This window comes from Xyrauchen texanus, chromosome 21 (assembly GCF_025860055.1).
Source record: "Xyrauchen texanus isolate HMW12.3.18 chromosome 21, RBS_HiC_50CHRs, whole genome shotgun sequence".
NCBI classification, from domain to species: domain Eukaryota; kingdom Metazoa; phylum Chordata; class Actinopteri; order Cypriniformes; family Catostomidae; genus Xyrauchen; species Xyrauchen texanus.
In genome coordinates this window covers 21,305,822-21,327,324 of record NC_068296.1, presented here as the reverse complement: position 1 = coordinate 21,327,324, position 21,503 = coordinate 21,305,822, and the positions used below count along the sequence as shown (strand labels likewise).

The 21,503-nt window shown below is 39.4% G+C and overlaps 1 protein-coding gene across 1 annotated transcript in view; it reads right to left on the bottom strand.

The window, feature by feature from the left end:
- Window positions 1-21,503, bottom strand: part of nrn1la (neuritin 1-like a) — a 50,282-nt gene that overhangs the window by 7,615 nt on the left and 21,164 nt on the right. Inside the window, exon 2 of the mRNA XM_052152776.1 lies at window positions 6,045-6,195. Coding sequence (XP_052008736.1) covers window positions 6,045-6,195 — 151 coding nt within the window. The remainder of the gene's footprint in view (window positions 1-6,044; window positions 6,196-21,503) is intronic.

Sequence of the window (21,503 nt, the reverse complement as noted above, 5' to 3'; positions counted from 1 at the left end):
TGTTTCTTCAAGAAATGCATCTTTCCCCGCAGGAAGCTGATAAATTTGGGAAGATATGGGTGGACATGTTTTCTTTAGTGCTGGCTCAAGTAAGAGGAGTCATTACATTGATAAGTAAGCATCTACAATTCAAATACCTCTATTAAAGATTAATTAGGAAGAGTCATTATTATTTTAGCAAAAAATCAGGGGCAAAAGTTGATCAGGGTTTTTTTTTATAGATCTTGAAGGGATGCTGCAAGCCGCTAGCACCCCTCATGGTATAATATTGGGAGACTTATCTTTTGATGGACTCCTTGATCACATTGAAGCAAAAGTGTGTAAGCCCCCTAGAGCAACAGTGACGCTTCACAGCATGTGTAAAAATATTGGTCTTACACAAATTTGGAGACTTTTGAACCCATCTGGGAGGGACTATAATTTTTTTCATCAGCCCATAAGATTTATTCTAGAATAGATTTTGTTTATATCTGAGTCCCTCATTTCATCTGTAGTCTCAGATCACGTCCTGGTGAGTTTAGATGTGTTGCCACATACGGAGAAAAATAAATCATATAGTTGGCGCTTTAAGGATTCCCTTTGGCAAAATCCTGAATTCCAACAAATGTTAAAGGCTGAAATCAATGTCTATATGGAGACCAACTGGTCCTCAGTTTCCTCTGTGGGCGTGGCTTGGGAGGCACTTAAGGCGGTTCTTCTGGGTCGGATCATACAGTATTCCTCATTCCTCAAAAAATCCAAAGCACGGAAACTCGTGGAGTTGGAAGGGAATATTAAAGTTGCAGAGGCAGTGCTGAAGTGCCGAATGTTGTTTGATGGCCTCGAATTGACCCGATTGAAATACAGATATAATACTATTTTGACGTGGAAGGTGGAGTTTTGGCTATTCAGGGAAAAATAGTCATACATTGAGTTCTACCATTCCCTCAGTGAAAGCTGCTGGTGGTGAAATATTTACCTCAGTCATTGATATTAATAATGCTTTTAAAGAATTCTATCTTGATCTCTATAGTTCCATGTCTTCGTCAACTAATGAAGATATTAGAAACTTTGTGGAACCATTAGAACTCCCTAAACTGATGAAAGAGCAAAAAAATTATCTTGATTCTGAGATAACCTTGAAGGAGTTTGGTGAGGTATTTAAGGCCTTGCCTACACAATCTTTTTTTAGATCTTATGCTACAGAATTGGCTCCACATTTACTAGAAGTTTATACAGAATCATTAAAGAATGGAAAGCTTCCGCCAACCATGACACAAGCCCAGATTAGTCTGCTACTTAAAAAGGACTAAGATCCAAGCGAGTGTAAGAGTTACCATTCAATTTCCCTGATCCAGCTAGATGTTATAAAATTGTCAAAAATTTTGGCTAACCGATTAAATAAAGTTATGACATCTCTTAAACATATAGATCAGGTGGGTTTATTCGGGGCCACAGCTCTTCTGATAGCTCTTCTGGTGTTTCATCAAAATCATGTGGTCAGTAGCGAATGATCAGACTCCAGTTGCTGCCATCTCAATTGATGCAGAAAAGGCATTTGATATGGAAATACAGGATTATCTTTTTAAGATTTTGGAAATGTACGGGTCAAAAATACTTTTTTTGGTTGGATTAAGTTACTTTATAGACACCTGTTAGCGGCTGTACAAACAAAATGATTAATATCAGATTATTTTACTCTGGATAGGGGCACCTGGCAGGGTTGCCCTCTTTGCCCATTACTGTTCTGTCTTGCCCTGGAAACATTAGCAGCTGCGATAAGAAAGGAGGATGATTTTCCAGTTGTGGTGTGGTGCATAAGCTTTTGTTTTACGCAGGTGATATTTTATTATTCGTCTCTGACCTTTCAAGATCTTTGCCTTGCCTCCACAGAATTATTAATTCCTTTTTTAAGTTCTCAGGATATAGAGTCAATTGGTCTAAATTCGAAGCTTTGGCTCTGACAGCGTACTACCCAGTAGTGGCTTTTCAGCCAGGCACCTTCCTGTGGCCCCAACAGGGCACTAAGTATTTGAGCATTTTATGCCCAGAAAATGTGTTTGAGTTAATTCTGACCCCCTAATAAAAAGTTTTTTGAACGATGTGGGCAGGTGGGCTTCATTACATTTATCTATGATTGGGAAGGTTAATGTTTTTAAAATGTATTGTTTTCCAAAATGTTACTACCTGCTACAGTCTCCCCTATAGATGTCCCCTTCTCTTATATCAAGTAATCTAATAGCATAGCAAAGTCCTTTATTTGGAATGGTATGTGTCCCAGATTACATTTCAATATATTACATAGGCCTGTTGATAAAGGTGGGCAAGGCCTACCCAAGATTTAGTTTTATTATTATGCATTCTGTCTCAGACATTTGGTTCATTGGTCGCTTCCACCTGAGAGAGCCCTGGTTTTGTATTGAACAGGAAGTTCTTGCCCCTATTTGGCCCTATTTGCAAAGCCTTTCTATCAATCTAATTGGAGAAGTCAAGTTACACCCTGTTATCTCGCATTTGCACTCGGTAAAGCAGCAGATACTCTGGGAGAGGTGATTACTGCTTTTGGAAAAGGTCACGAGGCATCAGTGTATTACTCCCTGCTAATTCAGAATCTGGGGAATGGGGCTTTAACTTCTATCATGAAATTAAAGATTTCAACTTGGTATTGGAGGAGAGAGTGTGGGATAGGATTCTAAAACATTTCAAGTCTGCATCTAGAGATGCAAGGGTGCGCCTTGTGCAGTTCAAGATTTTACATAGATTTTATTGGACCCCCTCTATATTGTATAGGCTTGGTCTTAAAGATACACCCACCTGCTGACGATGCCAATCAGAGGATGGAGACAGGCCCATGTTTTTTGGTGGTGTGATGAGATCCAGGAATTCTAGTTGTAGGTTCAGAGTTTTGTGTGTGACGTATTGGGCACACGGGTTTCGTTTTGCCCCAGACTCTGTGTTTTTGGCAATGGGGCGGACATCGATGTGGGGCATAGACATATAGAGAGTTGGGTTCTGACCAGTGCGATGATCGCCAGGCAGATTATTTTGTGGGGTTGGAGATCAGCTGGAGCACTCCCATTTCGGGAGTGGTGCACGGAGATGGGGAGGGTGGCAGCTTTTGATGAGGTGTCATTTGGAAGATGGGGTAACTTGGATTTGTTTGTTGGGAAATAGGGCAACTATTTTGAGTTTTTGTAGGGCTCTCTGGGTGGGGCAGTGGAGAGAGTAGTATAGTTTTAAATGTGTATGATTATTATATATATGTTTTTGTTTGTTTGCTTTTTTTGTGTATATACTCTTGTGTGACCACAGGGATGTTTGTTGGGGGTCAGGGTGTGGTTGTGGATGGGTGGGTGGTAAATGTTGATTCTGTGTTTAATTGTTTTTGCTTTACTTTGTTTATTGTAATATTTCCTTGAATACTATCACAATAATAAATAAAAATGTATATAAAGGTTGATTTTCTCACAGTGATTTGGAAAGGTTCGATCTGGCTAAAATGAACCATGATTTTACAATAGTAATTGTAGTAACCATGTTTTTTAGCAGAAGCCATAGTTTTAATGCAATTAACCATGGTGTTACTACAGTAATATGGTGTTAATATAGTAACCATGTTTAATTTTTGGTTACTATGCATTTACTACAAAATAGCATAGTGATACTATGATTATGGTGGCAAAACCATGGCTAATTTTTGTAAGGGAATGTTAGGGTTAGGTTTAGGGTTCGGTGTAGGGAATCTGGGGGACTCTAAATAAACACAATAAACATGCTGCAGTGATACTGTATGTTAGTATTTAATTAGGGGTGCAAATATAATCTAACACTATTTACACAGTGCATAGAAAATGCTTTTTGTTGATATTTACACTTAACACGCAAATAGCATTTATTGCATAGTGCAAATAGCAGTTTATTATTGCTAGCATGTCTATGTCCTCAGCAAAGCATGTCTATGTATGTTCTAGCAGCAGCAAGTCTTCCTACTTGCTCTGCAGTAGCAGCAGCAACGTAAGCAGGTCTAGTCCACCAAGATCACACATATCAACAGGTTACATTCATTATAACTCTCTGAATAGATTTATTCAGAGAGTTGTCGTGACTGAAATATGTTTAAGGGCATTCAATTTTTCAGGGCTGTCTAGTGCTGTCACTATCTGATGTCACTGCTTATTTAATGAGGATGAGTTGTAAAGGTTTAAAAATGTATAATTTAAGTCAGTTTTATTTTATTTTATTTCGTTTTGGAGAAATGAAAATAAATTTTGGTTAAGAAATTCAACTAATGTTATTATTGTCTTCTGACATTTTTAAATAAAAAATTTCAGTTAATGAAAATGTTTTCATTTAGTTTTCTTTAATGATAATGTCACTGTTAAAGATGAAGAGACAGAATGGAGGATATAAAGGTGGCTGTTCTTTAAAAGTACCATGCTGCTACACAATAAATACTTAAAGAGTTACTGCAGTGACAGGGTGTGACATAATATAAAGTCATATCATAGATGCATGATCTATAGAGTGTCAGACAGAATTGAGTAAGAGGAAACAGAGAAAGAGAGACATAGACTTTAATTAGAAAATCGACTTAAGCATATGGGAGGAGAAGAAAGATGAGTGAGCAGAGAAAGAAATAGAGAAAAGAGCAGAAAAGAGAATGAGAGAATGAGATGAAAGAAACAAAGGAAGATGGAGAATAAATGAGGTGTCATGTCAGTGAACTGTGGTACTCTATATCACAGACTCTCTGTGACAATGCAATGAACAGCATATGGCAAATGATGCTGAAGTGGGAGTGAGGTATTTTACAGAAGGTAAATATACTATGGTCCTAAATTCTATCTGGACAATTAAAGGAATATTCCTGGTTCAATTCAAGTTAAGCTCAGTCGACAGCATTTGTGGCATAATGTTAATTACCACAATAGTTTCGCCTCGTCCATCCTTTCCTTTAAAAAAGCAAAATCGAAGTTGCAGTGAGGCTCTTACAATTGAAGTTAATGGGCCAATTTTTGGAGGATTTAAAGGCAGAAATGTGAAGATTAAAATTTTATAAAAGCACAAACATTAATTCTTCTGTTAAAACTCACGTATTATTTGAGCTATAAAGTTGTTTATTTTTATAAAATAATTATTATTATTAGTCATTTTTAAAGTCATTTTAGGGTTTGTTGATATTATATTGTCATGGCAACAAAGTTGTAAAACTGGCTATAACTTCACACAGAAAAGGTTACAAAACAATTTTATCACGCTAAAATCATGTTAACACGCATATTATTAACGTCTTGTAACTATACTTTTGAAAGTTTATGGATTGTCCACCATTCACTTCCATTGTAAGTGCCTCACTGGAACCCAGATTTTTGCTTTTTTTTATTAAATAAAAGGGGCAAGTCAAAATAATTTTTTATGTCACAGATGCTGTCGATTGAGCTTAAATTGTATTGAACCTGGAATATTCCTTAAAGCCACACTTAAAATGTATGAATTTCAGAGCACTAGTTAACAAAATATTAGACATTTTATCAGTACTAAATTCAACTTTCACAGTCATTTTTTGCTATTACTGTAAACCCTCCTGTTCACACAGGTGTCCTTATCAGTGTAATTCATAACATTAACTATGTACATATTCCACTAAGTTTGACATCTAAAAGGTGCCTAAATACGTTTTGTCTTACTGCAATTGTGAAGAGTATATATTTTAATTTATCATTTAAATCTAAAAAACTCTTTTTTGTTGAATATTTTGCTTGAAAAGTGTATGTATGTTTTATATATATATATATATACACATAACCTTGCCCATATATATATATATATATATATATATATATATATATATATATATATATATATATATATATATATATATATATCATATAAGGCCACCTGGTTCAATATTTTATTATCTAATGCAATAACAAATCATACATTTTTAAGTTACTTGAGTGTTAAAATACTTTTTGGGGCCACTATAGAGAAGTAATCTTTACCTGTCCTTCTCATTAGTGTTCTCATGAAGACCTATGTGTGTTTGTGTAGGATTTTGTCCTTACTTGCAAACAGAGTCAATCTCCTGCATATCTTCATCTTTTTGGGCACTGACAGAGAGACTGTCTCCCAGGGTGAGCAGACACTGGGCAAACCCTTTATAGATGGAGCCACATCTTCTTGTGACTGAAGCAGAACATGGACTGGGGACGAGCACTAGAACAAACAGAGACACAATATCACTCACAAGTTTGTGCATTTTGAAAGGCTCAAAAGAGATGAAGCTGAGATTAGACACATACAGTATAAAAAGTATAAAGGCCAACAAATCAGTTTAAAGAATATATGTTCAATTGTAAATATGCAATTACATTTCTGTCATTTGGGAAACAATTAGAGAAATGTTTCAGGTCTTTCTAAAGCTGTAAAATTCAGTAATAAAAAAAAGGTAAATGAGATCAAAGCACATAACAATAACTTTAAAGATGCAACTTAGCCCATTAAATTAGAGTAAAAATTTTTTTTCATTGCAGTGTGCAAATTCTTTCAGTCTGTTATGGTTCATTTATTTCCAAAAGCTCAAACAAAAAATTATATTTCTACTGAGAGCACACCGATTTCCCAGGCAAGATTTTCCTTTAACAGACTAGCAGGGTGACATTGAATGCTTTTCTTTTCAGACCCAATGAAGAACTGTCACCATAACACAAAAGTTTGAATTTGTGGGCTCCTTGGTTATTAATAAGTTTTTAGTTATAAATAGAAGATTCTAACAAAGCTTTATTGTTAGAACAGAACACAAGGTCTCACATCCCTTACCTTGAAGATATGGGAGAAACACATATGTGATATTGAAGAAATGAAAGTAAATTCTGCCTATCATCTCCTTTTGTGTACCACAGAGAAAAAGTAAGCCACACTGGTTTGGAACAACATGAGTGTTGAGTAAATGATGACAGAATTTTCCTTTTTGGGAGAACTATCCCTTTAAGTGTACCAAAGCCTGCTTCTCATGGGACATACTAGTTCTCACCAAGAGACCCCAGACAAGCCCTCCTGTTCCATTGCTTCTGCTTTCTCCATAACCTTTACCTATTGACATTAAAACTACAGATGGAAGTCACTGTGAACCTAAGTGAGATATGCAGGAAGTTCTTAATTGGGTCAGACAGCAAATCACCAGCACTCTCCTGAGTCCCTTGAGGAAATGCATAATTAATATTTGATAGGAGAGAGTTTTCTCTCTCTCTCTCTCTATCGCTCTCTCTATTTCTCTCTCTCTCTCTTTCTCTCACACTCCCTGCTAGCTTCATTCCCTCACTGCTGCAAACTTATCGATATTCAGTGATGTTTTTGTAGTGAGGTCTAAGGATTATTGGTTTCACTCATCCCCATCAACATTTAATGATCTGGAGAAGGACAGAAAACCAAGTAGTTCATGAGTTGTGAAGAAGACAAAGAATTCTACCAGAAAAGTTAAGGCAGGGATATGGATATGACTTAAGAAATTAGAAAGATTGATGCACTTTGATGATTACTGTCACAGGGATATTCAGGTTGTGTCTCAATCTGGTCACTAAAATGGTAGAACACTGCCCAGGGAGTCAAAATCATTTCAGTGAACTTAAATGTTAATTCCCTAGAAATTCCCAGAATACACAGAAAGGCAAGTGAGCATCAACTGCATATTATAATCAATTTACGGAAATATTGTCATCGAAACCTGTGGGAGTTTCTTTCTTTAGTGGAACACAAAAGGGCATATTATATTAGGCAGAATGTAAGCCTCAGTCACCATTAACTTTCAGTGTATGGAAAGATGCAATGAAAGTGAATGGTGACTCAACACTCTGCCCAACATGAGAGGTATTAAATGATGACTCAAAAATTATGTCTTTTTGGGTGAAAAAACAACAACAACAAAAAAACAAACTGAGCAACCTGGGAGGAAAAATAAATAATTTAAAAAGCAGATATTTTCAAAAATCTTCATTGGATCAAAACTTACTGTACTCAATTACGTGTATCTCAATTGTTACCTCTGGCTGACACTCCAGAGCGCTTAAGAGTAGACTGTAGCACTGCCTGCATTAGTAATGTTATTACTGATGTTGTGTAATCCAAGCTCTGATATATCCGAGTGCTGTCCACCCACACACAATGTGATCTGGCCTGGACCATTCGGCACAGCCAGCCATTCTGACCCAGGCGGCAGACACAGGGCTTGTTTGAACCACAACATTAATTTTTAATCTTTGGTGCCAGAGATCCATGGGGAGTCTATGAGGTTCTTTAATAAATAAATAAATAATATAAAACAGGGCACTTGCGTGAGTGGGAAAGGCAGAGGGGGAATAAAAAATAAAAGAGTAACTGAAAAAGGACTACGAGATAGAAAAGAAGACAAATCGACTGCTGAATATACCAAAAAGGACATAAGAGGATATCATAGATGTAACATTGTGCTCAGAAAAAATAAAGATGAGTTACAGCTGAAGTGTGTAATTTCTGTGATACAAGCATCACTAAAACAGACTTGCAAGTTTCTCAAATACACACAGTGAGAATAGTTCAGTCACGTTGTAGAAATAAACATATATTACAGGTACTTGGACTATGCTATTCTGAGATGTGGGTTGGCACTGTTTTGATGGCACAAGGGAGACCTACACAATATTATGCAGGTGGTTTTAATGTTGTGGCTGATTGGTGTATAATCAAACTATTTTACAACATCTTTTAAAGAAGCATGTTATGAAACCTTGAAAAAAAAACCATCATAATAAATAATGTGGTGTTTTAAGAAGCATGGAGTGCTTAGAGCAAAACAGTTGCATAATCCTTATACATGTATGTCCCAGGAGTGACTTAATTAGATTGAAGGACAGTGCTTTCTTTCTTTCTTTCTTTCTTTCTTTCTTTCTTTCTTTCTTTCTTTCTTTCTTTCTTTCTTTCTATCTATCTATCTATCTATCTATCTATCTATCTATCTATCTATCTATCTATCTATCTATCTGTGTTATACTGTGAATGTGAATATTGTGAATTGTTGACAGATTTCAAACACCAAACACATTACATACTTAAAGATGATGAATCCAGATGCCCTCTGGAGCATGAGGCAAGGTTTAGGCTACATACGTGCCCATCTCCTATTCAAGAGGTGGAATATGCAAGCCTTAGCCAGACCAGTGCTGAGCAGACAAAATTGCTGCTGAGGTCTGTTACACGTGCCTCTTGCAGATATCCCATGGGGAGCAAATCAAAATAAATGGAAAACATTTTTATTTGTCAGTTCCTGAAGATTTACAGCCACAAACACAGTGCTGCATGCAAGTAAGTTTTACTGGAGTAAGAAAGCACGGCACGTTGCCAAAGTTAATGTTCACAATTTCTGCTACTCCTAAAGCATGCTCGTGTCCAGCTGTTCAAGAAGTAAGAGATTGAACAAATTAATGTTCAGAATTATGATTATTTAACATGGACATATTTGTGTCTGGGATACTGAATCATCACACCAATAAAAATTAAGATAAATGAAACTGAAAGAAGTTATAACTACATGAAGATTTAGTAACCTGACAAGATAATAACTACAAAACATCTTGGTTACTGTCGTAACCTCCGTTCCCTGATGGAGGGAACGAGATGTTGTGTTGATGTAGTGATACTTGGGGTCTCTCTGAGAGCCTCGGTTACCTCTTATCTTTGAGAAAAGGCAAATGAGATTTGCCGAACAGAAATTGCAAGATGGACACCACGTCTTGTTCCCTCCATCAGGGAACGGAGGTTACGACAGTAAGCAAGACGTTCCCCTTCTGTCACTCACTCGACGTTGTGTCGATGTAGTGACACTAGGGGTCCCAATCTAAAAACGGCACAACACTGAACCGTGTTACGTGGACTGCTGATGCAGGTGAAAGCAAGCTGCTGCGTGCAAGAATAGCAGGTGCATCAGACTGCGGCTGGGGCCATCTAATGCTATAACACGCATCAGAGAAGGTGTTCTTTTCCTATCCTATTCTTTCAGGGGGAAAAGACCCAGCGGAGACCACATCCTGCCCAACAGGGTAGGTTAACATGTGGAAAATATGTCACATGTGCTTACCAGCCACATATGGAATTTGTGCAGTGGTAGGTCCTGCCACGACAGGGAGGAGCTCTATAAACACAGCGGCCGGGGGCCAAGGGAGACACGGATCTGCCAACAGGGGGACCGTAACGTGGAAAATACATCACAGAGGGTTACCAAGTATTGGGATTCTGCGCACCTCTGTGGGTTTTCAGATCGGGAAGAACACCAATTTGCGAATAAGCGCAACTTTAGGGCATAAAGCTGCCTGGTAGAGGGAGCTCTGGTTTGAGTGATCATGTCTACGACAGATGGTGGTAGACCGCTTAGATCTTCCACATCCCGTCCAAGGGCCAGACGTGGAGGTTCCAGAGGTCACAAGAGTGATTTGTTCCACGTACTCCCTGACCTTGCACAGGACTTGTGCAAGTAGGCTCACTGTGGGAAATGCATCCTCAATGGTGTTGCCGAATAGGCCGATCTGGGAGATGGGGGCATTGAGAAAGCAAGCCTAGTCGAAGTCCCGCATCTCAACCAGATTCAGCCACAGGTGGCATTCCTGGACCACGAGGGTGGCCATCGCCTGTCCGAGTGCAGCACCGAAATTCTCATCTAGCTCGGGGGCTCCGAAAGAGACATCAGACTGGCCGTAAGGCAGGCCGGCCTCATCTCGGAAACGGGCAGGACTTTAAAAAGACGTTCAATGTCAATGTGTACTCTTTTAGAGAAATATACTCTTTCAGATATATATACTCTTTAAAAGGGCTGTTGAAGTGCCTAGGGGCGTAGTCTGCACTGGCGTGCAGAAGAAGAGAAAAGCCGCTGAATATGTGCCATATCTCCAACAGCGTATGCTCTGTAGAGGTAAGTGGAACAGCAGTGGGTTTACTCAGTTCGCTGAAACACAACCACTTGGCTCCAAAGAAAAAATCTGTCTGAACAGAACGCTTCCCTCCTTTTATACCATATGTCCGGGGGAGGGGCATGCAAATTCTGTTTGCCAATTCTCATTGGCCTTTTCTCAAAGATAAGAGGTAAGTGAGGTTCTCAAGAGAGACCTGTATAGAACTCCAATATTTCTCAAGGTTTATTTTAAAAAGTCAATAAAAAATATGATATTATATGATATTTAGTATATAAACTTACGAAGCAATTTATTAGGAACACCTGTACACCTACTTATTCATGCAATTATCTAATCAGCCAATAGTGTTGCAGCAGTGCATTATATAAAATCATCAACCATCAGAATGGGGAAAAATTTGATCTCAGTGATTTAGACTGTTACATGATTGTTGGTGTCAGACAGGCTGGTTCGAGTATTTCTGTACCTGAGTGTATACATATACACGATCAGCTACAACATTAAAACCACCTGCCTTATATTTTGTAGGTCCCGCATGTGCCGCCAAAACTGCACCAACCTGTATCTCAGAATAACATTCTGAGATGCTATTCTTCTCACCACAATTGTACAGAGCGGTTATCTGAGTTACCGTAGACTAGTCAGAACCAGTCCTTCGAACCAGTCAGGCCATTCTCAGTTTAACTCTCTCATCAACAAGGCATTTCCGTCCACAGAACAGCCACTAACTGGATGTTTTTGGCACCATTATGAGTAAATTCTAGAGACTGTTGTGTGTGAAAATACCAGGAGATCAGCAGTTACAGAAATACTCAAACCAGCCCATCTGGCACCAACAATAATCCATGCGATTATCTAATCAGCAAATCGTGTGGCAGCAGTTCAGTGAATAAACTCATGCAGATATGGGTCAGGAGCTTAAGTTAATGTTCACATCAACCATCAGAATGGGGGAAAACATGATTGACATGGCATGATTGTTGATGCCAGATGGGCTGTGTAAAGCAGTCAATGGAAAGGAGGAGGCGAGAACCGGCTTGACAATATAAATAATAGTTTAATTATAAACTTAAAACAGAAGACACAAACACACGATGGACATGTCCGTAAACTATCTCTCTCTCCCGCACAATCCTCCGCAGTCGGCCTTTATCCCTCTCCGAGGCTTGATTAGACGGATAAGGTATGTGTATGATCACGCCCGCCCCGCCCTCCGCCCTGCCACATTCCTCCCTTGTTCTCTCAGGCAGGGGAGCCCCCGGCATGACGTACACCCCCCCCTTTCCCTGGGGAGGGGTGTGCCCTTTTGCCCCGTCTGCCGGCAGGTCATCCCAGTCTACCTGGACGAGGGAGGGAAACAGAAATAATTAAATAGGGGGTTACTTCCTGTAACAGTGTAGTACCCCCCCAAAAAACTCTGTAAAATTTAAACGAGAGGGAAAAGGCCAACGCGGAGTGGCAGTGAGAGAGAGAGACAGCCGCAATGGATGACAGCCGCGCCTCTCCGGGTGGATCGGAGGCAGACCTCCAGCCCCTGGCGGATGGAACATCCCCGGCATTCTTGGGGAACAGAAGGGGTCTCCCCCGCCCCTGGCAGCAGTTCTCCCGCACCAGGCGGTTGGCAGCGAGCCCCTCCCCGCTCGCGGTCGGCGGTCTCAGACCCCGCCGCATTTCAGCGGCTGGTAGGTGACTCCTCCGCCCCTGGCAGCGGCCCTGACTGCTCCAGGCGGTCGGTTAGGAGCCCCTTCTCCCCTCGCTGTCGGCAGCCATCATCCGCTTCCAGGCGGGCTCCTTGTCCCCCAGCAGATTGCCATGGCTGCTCCATTGGGGTGGATGGTAGTGGCGAGAACTCTACTACAGCGTATCCCTCCTCCTTCCCGGGTTTTGGCACCAGTGTAAAGCAGTCAATGGAAAGCAGGAGGCGAAAACAGGCTTGACAATATAAATAATAGTTTAATTATAAACTTAAAACAGAAGACACAAACACACATGACGGACATGTCCGTAAACTATCTCTCTCTCCCGCACAAGCCTCCGCAGTCGGCCTTTATCCCTCTCCGAGGCTTGATTAGCTGGATAAGGGACAGGGTGTGTATGATCACGACCCGGCCCCGCCCTCCGCCCTGCCACAGGCTGGTTTGAGTATTTCTGTAACTGCTGATCACCTTAGATAGCATACATACACAGTTGAAGTCAGAAGATTACATAAATTTTTTTAACCACTCAATAGATTTCATATTAGCAAACTATAGTTTTGGCAAGTCATTTAGGAAATCTACTTTGTGCATGACAGAAGTAATTTTTTCAACAATTGTTTACAAGACTGTCTTTTAATTGACAATATCACAATTCCAGTGGGTCAGACATTTACATACACTAAGTTAACTGTGCCTTTAAGCAGCTTGGAAAATTCCAGAAAATTATGTCAAGCCTTTAGACAATTAGTCAATTAGCTTCTGATTGAAGGTGTACCTGTGAATGTATTTTAAGGCCTACCTTCAAACTCAGTGCCTCTTTGCTTGACATCATGGGAAAATCTAAAGAAATCTGTCAAGACCTCAGAAAAACAATTGTGGACCTCTACAAGTCAAGCTCATCCTTGGGAGCAATTTCCAAAAGCCTGAAGGTACCATGTTCATCTGTACAAACAATAGTACACAAGCATAAACACCATGGGTACATGCAGCCATCATACCGCTCAGGAAGCAGACACATTCTGTCTCCTAGAGATTAACGTATTTTGGTGTGAAAAGTGCAAATAAATCCCAGAACAACAGCAAAGGACTTTGTGAAAATGCTTGAGGAAACAGGTAGACAAGTCTCTAAATCCACAGTAAAACATGATTGATATCAACATAACCTAAAAGGCTACTCAGCAAGTAAGAAGCCACTGCTCCAAAACCGCCATAAAAAAGCCAGACTACAGTTTGCACATGGGGACAAAGATCTTAATTTTTGGCAAATTGTTCTCTGATCTAATGGAATTTTTTTAAACCGTTTGGCCATAATGACCATCGTTATGTTTGGAGGAAAAAGGGTGAGGCTTGCAAGCCGAAGAACACCATCCCAACCGTGAAGCATAGGGGTGGCAGCATAACGTTTTGGGGGTGCTTTGCTACAGGAGGGACTGGTGCACTTCACAAATGTCACAGTTTGTCTCCACAGTGTTCAAGGACTCTTATTTTGAAGCTTTCTCCTGCACTACATTTTCCAGTTTCCACTGCCCTAATCACTTGTTATCCCCACCTGTATGCCATTCCCTTATTAAGTTTCCAAGTGTTTCCAAGTTTAGTAGATGTATGTCCGTGAACGGTAATGTTTGAACGTTAATTTTTGATATTAGGATTTAGTGTTTGTCTCCATTCCAGCGTATGTTCCACTCCTGTTTATATGATTAAAAGATTTAAAGTTCCTACTCCTGCGTCTCCTCTTGACTCCTTGGGCACCAAACGTTACAGAAGGACTGACCCAAAACCACAAAGAATATGGATCCACTTATCCATACCCACTTGAGCATGGAGCCAACAGCTTTATTTCTGGAACTTTCCTGCCACAGCCAGTGATAGCGACCATGGTCAGCGAGCTAGAGCCCATGCCTGCCACGGTCAGCGAGCCAGTACCTGTAGCCTCGATCGTCCCAGAGCCAGCGCCTGTAGCCTCAACCGTCCCCGTAACCACGCTCCCTGCTGGCCGAAGGAGAAAGACAAGGAAGAGGGCACATTCTCCCCAGTCTCTGCCAGACCTCACGACCACAGAGGTCATCCCCCAGTCTCTGCCAGTGCTCTCTTCCAAGGCTTTCAGCCCCGAGCCTCTCACAGCTGCATTTTCCACAGCTACGTTCCTCGAGCCTCTCAATCCGTCTCCCTCGGCTCCGTCCCAGAGTTTTTCCCGGCTCCGCCTCCCTCGGCTACGCCTCCCTCAGCTCCGCCCCCAGAGACTATTCTGCCAGCGGCTCCGCCCCCAGAGACTATTCTGCCAGCGGCTCCGCCCCAGAGATTATTCTGCCAGCTTCTCCGCCACCAGCGACGACTCCTCCTGCAGTTCCGTCCACCTTACCCAGGCCACCAGACCCAGTCCCTGTCCTGTGTCTGCCTCCTAGGCCACCTGACCCAGTCTCTGTCCTGTGGCCGCCTCCTAGGCCTCCAGACCCAGTCCTTGCCCTGTGGCCACCTCTTGTATGTTCCACTCCAGCATATGTTCCACTCCTGTTTATATGATTAAAGGATTTAAAGTTCCTACTCTTGCGTCTCCTCTTGACTCCTTGGGCACCAAACGTTACAACAAAATAGATGGCATCATAAGGAAGGAAAATTATGTGGATTTATTGAAGCAAAAGCTCAAGATATCAGCCAGGAAGTTAAAGGTCGGTCGGTCATCCGAATGGACATTGACCCCAAGCATACCTCAAAAATTGTGCCAAAATGGCTTAAGGACAACCAAATCAATGTATTGGAATGGCCATCACAAAACCCTGACCTCAATCTGATAGAAAATTTGTGGACAGAACTGAAAAAGCATGTGCGAGCAAGGAGGCCTACAAACCTGACACCAGTTCTGTCTGGAGGAATGGGCCAAAATTCCAGCAACTTATTGTGAGAAGCTTGTGGAAGGCTACCCAAAAAGTTTGACCCAAGTTAAACAATTTAAAGGCAATGCTACCAAATACTAACAAAGTGTATGTAAGCTTCTTACCCAATGGGAATGTGATGAAAGAAATAAAATCTGAAAGAAATAATTCTCTCTACTATTATCCTGATATTTCACATTCTTAAAATAATGTAGTGATCCTAACTGATCTAAGACAGGGAATGTTTTCTATGATTAAATGTCGGGGCTTGTGTGTGTGTGTGTGTGAGAGAGAGAGAGAGAGAGAGAGAGAAGCCTATTTAGAATATTCCTAAAGGCTTTGTGCAAGAGAAAATAATATGTCGTAAAAGACACACTGTAAAAGCTTGTAATATAGCAATGCAATATAGCATATATTAAATATAAAAGTAATATATATATGTATTTTATATTACATATACTGTATATGTAATATAGCACTTTTTTTATTTAATTTTTTAAAAGGAGAATTAAAGAATCTTCCTAGGAGCTCTGCCAAGACAAAAATTACAATATTCTCTTTCCTCTGTGATAAAGTTTCAGTGGCCCGCATAATTCACAGGCAGTAAACACATCTTTGCAAAATGAAAGAAGTGATAGAATGAGTGCTGGCTGTCTCTGAACTGTTACTTTGTTTCTAAATCAGAGGCAGAGTATGCAATGCTGAAAAGTTTCATTGCAGCACTATGGCAACTTTTTCTATGGTAACTGTGGCCCTCTCTAGCACAGCATTGTTGAGGGCGACAGGCTAATAAGCCTAGCGGTGACAGCATAGCGTGCGAAAGATGAGGAGAGCCTCTATTCCCCAAGCTAACTCTAAAAAAGGTCTTACCGTGAAACCGCCTGCAAAAACACAAACAAACGCTTATAATTAGCTCATACCAGCAAAGTCTCGTTTCCGAGTGATTGGTTAACCTCTCCAGTTTTCCATTCACACCTTCACTCCCATAGCTCTGAATTGAGGGAGAATGCGGGGGCTGAGAACAAGTGCATTCACCAGTTGTTAATTTCCCTCATGAAAATTGGGAAAATAGACTAGACCTTATACAGAGATATGCACTGTAAATTGAGACAGGAACATTGTGCTATTGAATTTTTGGAGCAGAAGGCATTAATAAGAAAACTGTCTATATAAGGAAAGTGAGCATAATATAAATCTTTTTTAATGAGGATGGAAAATCACGTTAGTTTTACTCAGTGTCATAACCCACTATATAAGTTGGCTTTCACTGCACAGGTTGTCCTCCAGGTGAGGAGGACTAATTGGAAGAAAATGGAGCTCAGAAGGTGGTGGCAGACAAGCTCTGTGCTTGTTAATATAGACCTTTTCTCCTTAATGTTCACTAGATTCAGCAGTGAGCTCTATCTGCTAGAACACCATAGCTCAGATCATTGACGCACTGCAAACCAGCTGAACAACATGATAGCAATACATCTGTCCTACCTTATTCTTGTTGCATGGGAAATTTCTTTGTATTGCTTAAAGGCCAGGAAGATAGATCCTCAAAATAAACTTATTTCTTAAAGGTTTATGTTCCAATAGAGTCACCAAAGGAAATTGCATAAATGATAATTGTTTTCAGAAAGATTTCCTGAAAAAGGTTTCCATTGGTCAAAAATAGATGGTCCCACCCTAAACTCATGACAATTGGTTGAGCTTATGTTGCTTTGTCAGGTTGGGATGGTCAAACAAGTAATGTTTTTAAAGCACACAGTTTAAACTCTTTGGTAAAATGCATCAACAAATGGCTTAATCTCCTGAAACATTGTGTCCACATGCATGCACATTACATTTTGGCTTCGCTTTAGGCAATGCATAATTTAATTTAATTTAAACCGACTGATCTCAGTTCAGGAGACTTTAGGCTGTCTTTAAAGGGTTAAACTTTCAATGGACATAGTGTGACAAAACAACATGGCACTGATTCCAGCTGATTTTGTCTTTGGGAGAAAATATAACTACATCTGGTAAGAAACCTCATTACATTTTGACATCAAAACCTGTTTGAGTAAAAACAGTAGAGTCTCTAGTTACATCCGATATGCCATTTTAAAAATGTAATTGATTTATTGCAAAACAGCACACTGTTAAACACAGTCATTTTTTTTTCCAAGTAATTTTTATTTGTATAGTGCTTTTCACAACACACATAGTTTCAAAGCAGCTTTACAGAAGATTAGACATTAACAGAAGATAAAACTGTAATATCTATAATGTCTATGAGTCATCATTGTGTAATTGTAAATTGTGTATAAAAATAAATAATTAAATAGTTAAATAATAATTGTATTTAGAACCCCAGTGAGCAAGCCGTAGGCGACTGTGGCAAGGAACACAAAAATAACCTTGGGAGAAACCAGGCTCGCTGTGGGGGCCAGTTCCCCTCTGGATAAACAGCATGAATATAATGCCAATATTAGTTATCTGTGTGCAGTACAAGTCATCGTTTAAAATGTGTAATCTAAGTAAGTGTTAATGGCCAGTGTTTAAACAAACATTTTGTATGAACTGTAAGATTAATGACTAATGTCTTTGAAGTCCATCCTGGATTAATTGCAGAACTTCACATAGATGCAATTGTCCTTATTTAGTTGGCTGATTTTGTTTGCAATTAACTGATAGTCTATGCATTCCATGTCAAGTGTGTAGTCCTTCAATAAACCAAGGCGATGCAGGAAGTGATATGTGACGTGCATCGCGATTCAACCAGCAGCTTCAGGTCCAAGGTTCACGCAGTGGAATATGAAGTATCTTACAGTTGGAGTCAGCATCAGTTCATCCTCTGAAGTCCATCGTAAATGACTGAAGTGATGTCTGGCTAGCACCGGCTGTAGTTTGTCATCAACTCTCAGCAACACATAGACACCAAGCAGGAACAGAGCTTAATCTGGCAGGCTCTGGTAACCTCAGGATATGAATTCTGAAGTTGAGACATGGAAACAAATAGAATAATATTAGCATAGATCTCATTACATTTATTGCAGAGCTATAGATTATGAAAAATGTTTCTGGTTCCGGCAGACCTAACTAAAGCAGCCCAATTTTGAGTTGAAGGATAAATTAGGTGTATGCCTGGCTAAATAGTTGAGTCAAGACTTAAAATGAGTGAGTGTGTCTGCATCCCGAACAGTGTTAGGGAGACTATTCTAAATTTTGGAGCCAAATACAAAAAGGATCTACCACCTTTTGTGGATTTTGATATTCATGGACCTATTAACAGGGCAGAATTTAGTGATCTTTATGAACGTGATGGAATATATAGTATGGTAGAATGTCACTTAAGTACTGTGGAGCTAGGCCATTCAAAGCTTTGTATGTAGTTAATAGAATTTTTACATTAATATAACATTTAACATAATCTAGTCTTGAGGTCATGATCGCATTAATTAGTTTTTTTGTATCAGCAACAGAGAGCATGTGTTGTAAATTAGCAATATTTCTGAGGTGGAAGAAAGCTGTTCTACAAACATTGGAAATTTGATTTTTAAATATAACACATAAGCTCTTGGCTGTAGAAGATGATGTAACAGTAAATCCATCGAGAGTCAAATGTTATTTTAGCGGCTTATTTTTAGAGGTTTTTGGTCCAATAATTAGTACCTCTGTTTTGTTGGAATTGAGTAAAAGGACATTTCTGGCCATCCAATCCTTGATTTCAATAAGAATTGTGTATTTTTCATCAGGTTTAGAAGAAATATAAAGTTGTGTTTCGTTGGCATAGCAGTGGAAACTTATTCCACGATTCCTGATAATATCTTCCAGTGGAAGCATATACATGGAGAAACGCAGAGGCCCTAAAACTGATCCCTGTGGCACTCCATATTTTACTTTTGTTTGGTTTGAGAATTCCTCTTTTACATAGACAAAGTGGTAGCGGCCTGCTAAATATGACCTAAACCATGCTAATGCAACTCCACAAATGCAAACATAATTCTGTAGTCCATTCAAGAGAATGTTGTGATCTATCGTGTCGAATGCAGCACTAAGATCTAAAAGCACAAGAAGAGAAATGCAGCTGTGATCAGATGATAAGAGCAAGTCATTTGTAACTCTGATAAGAGCAGTCTCTGTACTGTGATGGGGCCTATATCCTGACTGAAATTGATCATATATACAATTTCTCAGTAGAAATGAACATAGTTGAGAGGATACTGCCTTTTCTAGTATTTTTGAAATAAATGGAAGATTTGAAATCGGTCTATAATTAGCTAATTTGCCAGGATCAAGTTGTGGCTTCTTAAGAAGCCATTTGATAACTGCCATTTTAAAGTTTCTTGGCACATGTCCTAAGGATAGTGAGGAATTAATCATATTAAGAAGAGGTTCTGAGATAAGAGCTTAGTTGGTATTGGATCGAACATCCATGTTGTGGTTTTTGATTATTTGATACGTTTTGTTAGCTCTTCATGTCCTACGACAGCGAAGAATTGAAGTTGCGTGTGAAAAAAGTTATGAGACACTGTTTTCTGAGGTACTTTGACAGATGATTGCATAATTCCAATTTTATTTCTGATGATATCTATTTTATCAGTAAAGAAAATTATGGAGTCATTACAATCATGCTGAGACGGAATATCTGGTTCAGTCGAGGATTTATTCCTAACCAATTTAGCCACTGTACTGAATAAACATCTAGGATTGTTGCGGTTATTTTCTATGAGTTTGCTAAAATCTGCTTACCTGGAAGCTTTTAATGTAGTACAGCTGATTATCTGTAGCTACAGGCACTATTCTTCTATTAACCGCGAAATACCTCTAATTTTGTATTCTTCCACTTGCGCTCCATTTTCCGAGCTGCTCTCTTGAGAGCATGAGTGTGATCATTGTACCGTGGTATTGGGCTTTTTTATTTAATTATCTTTAATCTAAGTGGGGCGACACTATCAAGAGTGCTAGAGAAGACTACATTTATATTTTCTGTTATTACATCAAGTTCTTCTGACTTTTTGGCTTACTGATTATGAGAGACATTTCTGGAAGATTATTTGTGACGCTATCTTTAGTGGTCAAAAGAATAGTTCTACCTGAACGATAGTGTGGTTTAGATTGAGTGACATTAGCTGATTGCAGCAAGCAAGAGACGAGGTAATGTTCCGAGATGTCATTGCTCTGTGGTAGAATTTCTATAGTATCAACATCAACTGCATATGACAGAATTAAATCTAGCATATGATTATGGAGATAAATTGGTCCTGTCACTCCAAGTGAGTTGAAAATATCATAAATGCTAATCCCTATGGGTAATTTTCATTATCTATGTTAATGTTGATGTCACCAACAATTAAAGCTCTATCTACAGTAACTACTAGATCTGATAGAAAATTTGCAAAGTCACAGAAATCAAGGAAATCAGAATTAGGCCCGGGTGATGTATATACTGTAGCAAGGGCAAAAGATGACAGATTTTTTATTTATATTTTACAGTGTCAAATTAAGCATAATTAGTTCAAAAGACTTAAACTTATATACTGTCCTCTGAGTAACAAAACAAATCTTCACTTCACATTGCAGCAACTTTTATAACAATATGCTGGAGGAGTAGATTAATTTAAACAAATATATTCATCCGGTTTAAGCCAGGTTTCAGTCAAACAGAGCGCATCCAAACTATGATCTGTAATTATTTCATTTACAATTAGTGCTTTGGTTGAAATATGTTAATAAGCCCTACCTTTATATGATGTTTATCTTATTGTTTTTTAAAAAAAAAAAAATCTGAATGATTTAGTTAGGGCTTTGTGTTTGGTAGTTCAGAAAACAGACAGTCTCTATATGCTATCTAGGTGATACAGTCTCTATGTGTTGTAGTTTTTGTGACATGTGTGATGTCTCAAGGCAGCAAGCAGATGTTCGGATTAACCAGTTTGTCTGCTTCCCGACCTGGGCCCCAGTTAGTCAAATACTGTCAATATTAAGACTATGAGCCAAATTAATTGAGAGGAGGGCAGCACCTTCCCTGGAGGGATGATGTCCATCTCTCT